The following is a 6,258-nucleotide window of genomic DNA, read 5'->3' as shown; positions in this document are numbered from 1 at the left end:
AAAAAAAAAAAAAAAATTCCCTTCAAATCCTATCATCTGAAAGTTACTGTGAACAGCATGACAGATCTCTCTATACATACAGATGGAAGAATAGGTCACTAAGCAAAGACTTTTATAGAAATAGGATCATGTGCCAGATCTGCGCTGTTCTTTATGGTAGCCATGTGGCTGTTGAGCTCTTGAAATGAGTCTGATCTGAACTGAGGCGTGCAGAAGTATACATGCTGAATTTCACAGACTTAGTATCGAAGAAACAATGCAAAATATCTCATTAGTGGTACTTATACTGAGTACATGTTAAAATGATAACATTTTGGATATATTGAGTTAAATAAAAATGCTCTTAAAATTAATTTTATCGCTTTTTAAAAAAATAAATTTAATTTTGGCTGCATTTGGTTTTCCTTGCTGTGCACGGGCTTTCTCTAGTTGCAGCGAGCGGGGGCTACTCTTTGTTTCAGTGCGTGGGCTTCTCATTGCCGTGGCTTCTCTTGTTGCAGGGCACGGGCTCTAGGTGCGTGGGCTTCGGTAGTTGTGGCACACGGGCTCAGTAGTTGTGGCGCACGGGCTTAGTTGCTCTGCGGCATGTGGGATCTTCCCGGACCAGGGCTTGAACCCATGTTGCCTGCATTGGCAGGCAGATTCTTAACCACTGCGCCAGCAGGGAAGTCTCTTATCTCTTTATTTTTCCTTTTTTATGTGGCTAGAAAATAAAAAATTACATACATTGCTCACATTATATTTCTGTTGGACAGCACTGTTAGATGTTACTTTTATTTTATTTTTTATTTTTATCGGAGTGTAGTTGCTTTACAATGCTGTGTTAGTTTCTACTATACAGCAAAGTGAATCAGCTATACATATACATATATCCCCTTTTTTGGATTTCCTTCCCATTTAGGTTACCACAGAGCATTGAGTAGAGTTCCCTGTGCTATACTGTAGGTTCTCACTAGTTATCTATTTTATACATAGTATCAATAGTGTATATATGTCAGTCCCAATCTCCCAATTCATTCCACTCCCCAGATGTTCCTTTTTTTTTTTTTTACATTAATTTTATTTATTTTTGGCTGCGTTGGGTCTTCGTTGCTGCACGTGGGCTTTCTCTAGCTTCGGTGAGCGGGGGCGACTTTTCATTGTGGTGCATGGGCTTCTCATTGTGGTGGCTTCTCTTGTTGCAGAGCACGGGTTCTAGGCGCGCAGGCTTCAGTATTTGTGGCACGTGGGCTCAGTAGTTGTGGCTCGCGGGCTCTAGAGTGCAGGCTCAGTTGTTGTGGCGCACAGGCTTAGTTGCTCCGTGGCATGTGGGATCTTCCCGGACCAGGACTTGAACCCGTGTCCCCAGCAATGGCAGGCAGATTCTTAACCACCGCGCCACCAGATGTTATTTTTAATCAAAATATGAAACTGAATTTTACTTTAACTAAAAAGGGAAAAGAAAAAAAAAACAGAAATAAGACTGAAGAAATTACTAAACTTTTGATAAACGTTTTTTGACCGCAAGAAATATTATTTCCTAAAAGATTAGTTAAAAGCACAAAATTGTAGAAAACTTTGAGTTTAGGTTACTGCTGGGGATGCGTGGGGAAAGGGAGATACAACCAGAAAGTACACCAGCTTCAAAGGTTCTAGAATTATCCTATTTCTTAAGCTTGATTGTAAGTGCATGGTGTTTGTTGGGAATGTGAAAAGGTACAGCCACTTTGGAGTATAGTCTGAAACTTCCTCAGAAAGTTAAACATAGAATTAACAGTTGAGCCCACAATTCCATTCTTAGATATATATATTTAAGAAAAATGAAAACGTGTCCATAAAAGATACTGTACATGAATATTCATAGCTGTGCTATTCATAATAACCCAGAAGTGGAAACAACTCAAATGCCCATCAGTAGATGAACAGATAAATAAATTGTGGTCTGTCCATGCAATGGAATATTATTTGGTCATAAAAGGGAATGAAGTACTGATACATGCTACAATATGAATATACCTTGAAAACATTATCCTGAGTGCAAGAAGTAAAAGGAAACATATTGTCTGATTCCATTTGTATGAAGTGTCCAGAATAGGCAAATCCATAGAGACAGAAAGCAGATGAGTGGTTGCCAGGGGAAAGGAGGGATGGAGAATCACTGTTAATGGGGATGGGATCTCTTTTTAGGGTGATGAAAATGTTCTGCAACTAGATAGCGGTGACAGTTGCACAACTCTGTGAATGTTCTAAAAACTAGTAAATTGTACACTTTAAAAGGGTGAGTTTAATAGCATGTGAGTTACATCTCAAACTGTTACTAAAAGACACAATGAGAATGAATAAACATGGCAAGAATAGAAACTTATCAGTAACAAACTAACAGGAAAAAGGGCTTGTACTCTTATACTACAGTCTTCAAAGGGTGAAAGGGTGTGGGCCAAGGGGAAAACGCAAGATATTTGAACATCTGAAGAGGTAGCTGCAAGTTTCTGGTCCTCCTGCACTCTGGGAAGAGATTCCCTTTTAATTTGCTGTGTCGTATCTTCCTCTCCTTTCGGAGACCTGAAGAGTTGCTGGTGAGAATGACCTCCTGCTGGAAAAGCTAAGTGAGTGCTAGTTTGGCTGAGAGCCCTTTGTCTTGCAGGCTTGTGACATCACAGGGGGACTGTACTTGAAGGTGCCTCAGATGCCCTCCCTTCTGCAGTATTTACTGGTAAGGAAATGTCAACAGTGAACCTAATGCCTTGAGTCCAGTGAGACCCCTGTTTCCTGGGGAATGAACGGGAGTAAGATGGCTGATGCCTAGTAACTGGAAGAAAGGAACAGAGGGGTGACCTAGGGAATTCGAACCTAAGGGAGTCTTTGGACCCTGTAAGCTGTATGCAGAATGTTGTATGCCTGTGTGGTGGTGCTCAATAATTGTGGAATGGCTAGAAACACATTTCTAATAGTCTATTTCTAATAGACTTTCAAGGAAAATCTAATTTAGTATTCTCAGTGTTTACTGTCTAATATCTGATATCTATGTCCTGGCTTCGGGTTGTTTTCCCCCATGTTTTAAATAAAATTTCCTTGCTTTTTTTTTTAAACAGTGGGTTTTTCTTCCTGATCAAGATCAGAGGTCTCAGTTAACCCTCCCACCCCCAGTTCATGTCGACTACCGGGCTGCTTGCTTCTGCCATCGAAATCTCATTGAAATCGGCTATGTGTGTTCTGTGTGCTTGTCAAGTAAGTTCACGTAGCGCTGAGTTTTTCTATGTTGTGGAGGAGTGTGCAGAAAACATCTCCAACTGTGTGGCTGTTAGACCGTCCTGTTCATTTTTCGTTTTTTCAATTTGCAGTATTCTGCAACTTCAGTCCTATCTGCACTACATGCGAGTAAGTATCTTTGAGGCTGTGTGGCTGGCTTGCCCTTTATAGAGACTTAGAGCATTAAAAAGTATTTCCTTCTCTGTATTATTTCAGGACAGCCTTTAAGATTTCTCTCCCTCCTGTACTGAAGGCCAAGAAAAAGAAACTGAAAATGTCCGCATGACAGTAAAAATTGTTTCCCCATCACTTAGAGCTATTAATAGAAATTATATGCAGAATCACTGTTAGGAAGGCTCTGAGAAAAATAGAGATATGTGTAAGATAAATTTTAGTGAACTTTCTTATAGGAAATATACTAAAACATCATCCTCATCCCTTGCTTCTTGGGGGCTGATTTATTTGAGGGAGTCATTCTATGCAATATACCCTAAAATTTTTTCTGACTGGTTTTTGTCCAGAAATGGAGGAAGAAAGCACAAATTTGTGATTTTTTTATTTTTAAAGGAGGTGATCGTTTGTCAAAGCCATTCTGTACTGACTGATTATAAGCGTCAGAACCTACCAAGTCTAGGTTCTTACTGTGAAATGTATGATGTGAAATTTGAACACAGTGTTAGAAAAAGTGACCATTTTTGGAGTAATGGCATTAATCAAGGTAGAACATGTTACTTGAGTCAACACTTCAACAGTAGTCACATAAATAAAATCCTTGTTTTCTAGATTGAGATTTAGCTCCAGATATTAGTAGATACTTATTCTTTTGTCTGACATTAATACATGTTTGGTCAGAGTTATCCAAATGATAGTTTGTCACTGAATATCTCTAAAATCTGATTTTAAATGAGTAAGGAGAGTGAGTGCAGTAGTCTGGTGGGAACTTTTTCTTTAAGAACAGTTGTGTGAAGAGCTTATTTGTGAAAGCCAGGGTCTGGGTTCTGAGGGGGAATTTCTTGGGGAGAATGGATTCTGTACAGTGAAGTGTTGCCCCACATAGAATTCATCTCTTTTTTTAATGAGGAGGGGGAAAGCATTAATACTGGAGAACTGTTCTCTAGAAGCTTTGGACTTAATACTGAAAAATTCTATAAGTTCAAAAGAAAAATTATTTGCAACAATAAAAAACTTATTTTTCTATGTAACCTTGAAGTTATTAAAAGACCTTTTAAATTCCAGCAGAGTGTAGGAAGCATTTTTAGGAATGGTGGCCAATTTAATTTTTTTTTAAAAGTAAATTGACAAAGACCTATTTGTGTATACAACCTTGTGTATAAATAAGATTTTAATTTTCTCTTGATACCATCTCAGAAACTGAGTCTCATTTAAGCAATTTGGTGTTTGGTTGGATTATTTCAAGTAGATTTTATATTCTGCATTTACAATTTTGTTAACAAATACACAAAGATTTTGGTGATCACTTTGCAAGTATTTGCTAATCTTTAAGAATCTGTTTGTCTTTTAAAAATAATATTTAATATTTCACAGCCTAACTATGTATAATGGAGATCTCTATTTTAAGTCTAGGAAACAAAGAATCATATATCTAAATATGAATAATTTCAAACAAGCTGATAAGGTTTTTGTTATTACTATTTCATTTGACATGTTTTATGAACTGGCCTAATTCTGTTTAAATTTTATTTTTAACAGTTGTGTTTGTTTATTTTGTATAAATGTTTATAATAAAATAATTTAAACTTTCATATTTGCTTATTTCCTCTCATTCATTGTTTATTTCATGCTCATTCAATTCATCTTCAACTCTGTACTTTTTACCTGGATTTGGTCACATGTCAGACAGTTTTTTCTTCAACTTTGAAGAACTTTAATTTCAAATCTTGCCAAAACTCTCACAAAAATATTGTTACAGATACTATACAATTATAGATTGGTATGAAGTTTTTAATACAAGATTTCTTACACACCATACATGGATTCTCACAGTGAATTGGTTCACCACTGCTCTGATGGCTAACAAAATGAGTGGACATTTATTGAGTGCTTACTATATGCCAGGCATTAGCCTAAGCTCATTAGATGTGCTACCTCACTTAATTCTCACACAATCCTATTTGGGAGAGACTATTATCTCCTTTTTAAAGATGAGGAAGGACTTCCCTGGTGGTCCAGTGGCTAAGACTCTATGCTCCCAATGCAGGGTTCCATCCCTGGTCAGGGAAATAGATCCCACATGCCGCAACTAAAGATCCCGCATGCCTCAATGAAGATCCCGAGTGCTGCAACTAAGACCTGGCGCAGCCAAATGAATGAATGAATGGCTTCCCTGGTGGCCCAGTGGTTAAGAATCCGCCTGCCAATGCAAGGGACACGGGTTCAAGCCTTGGTCTGGGAAGATCCCACATGCCGCAGAGCAACTACGCTCATGCGCCACAACTACTGAGCCTGCGCTCTACAGTCCACGTGCCATGACTACTGAGTCCGTGAGCCACAACTGCTGAACCCGAGTGCCACACTACTGAAGCCCGCGCGCCTAGTCTGCACGCCTAGAGCCCATGCTCCTCAACAAGAGAAGCCACCGCAATGGGAAACCCGCACAACAAAGAGTAGACCCTGCTCACCGCAACTAGAGAAAGCCCGCACACAGCAACGAAGACCCAACGCAGCCAAAAATAAATAATAATAATAATAATAATAATAAAGATGAGGAAGCCCAAGGTTAGAGAGGTTAAGTGACTTTCCCAAGGTCACTTAATGTAGAAGGAAGGTGAAACCCAAACCAGGCAGTCCGACCTCAGAGCCTGCACCCTTAGTTACCGAACTATAATAACGCTTGAGATACTTTGAGGCTACCGACATAAAAATGAATTTTTTTTCAGGCAGAATTTTGATGCTTTTGCATCTCCCTAATGCTGGGCAAAACCTCTTGTGTGTTCTTTGATAAGACCTGCTTTCGGAGTTCTGAGAGCTCTGTCTGGTACAAACAAAGCCTTCAAAAAACTGGGAGAATAA

At 38.9% G+C, this 6,258-nt stretch overlaps 1 protein-coding gene across 1 annotated transcript in view; it reads left to right on the top strand.

Moving 5' to 3' along the window:
• The window catches only part of GTF2H3 (general transcription factor IIH subunit 3), a 21,560-nt gene extending 17,551 nt beyond the window's left edge, over positions 1-4,009 (top strand). Inside the window, exons 10-13 of the mRNA XM_024758616.1 lie at positions 2,624-2,692; positions 3,072-3,207; positions 3,321-3,357; positions 3,445-4,009. Of these exons, the coding sequence (XP_024614384.1) occupies positions 2,624-2,692; positions 3,072-3,207; positions 3,321-3,357; positions 3,445-3,514 (312 nt within the window). The 3' untranslated portion in view covers positions 3,515-4,009. The remainder of the gene's footprint in view (positions 1-2,623; positions 2,693-3,071; positions 3,208-3,320; positions 3,358-3,444) is intronic.
• Positions 4,010-6,258: the final 2,249 nt, after the last annotated feature.

Source organism: Neophocaena asiaeorientalis, unplaced genomic scaffold, assembly GCF_003031525.2.
Source record: "Neophocaena asiaeorientalis asiaeorientalis breed wild unplaced genomic scaffold, Neophocaena_asiaeorientalis_V1.1 scaffold77, whole genome shotgun sequence".
Lineage (NCBI taxonomy): Eukaryota > Metazoa > Chordata > Mammalia > Artiodactyla > Phocoenidae > Neophocaena > Neophocaena asiaeorientalis.
The sequence above is the reverse complement of the archived record's forward strand: the minus strand, read 5'-3'. Positions and strand labels throughout refer to the sequence as shown.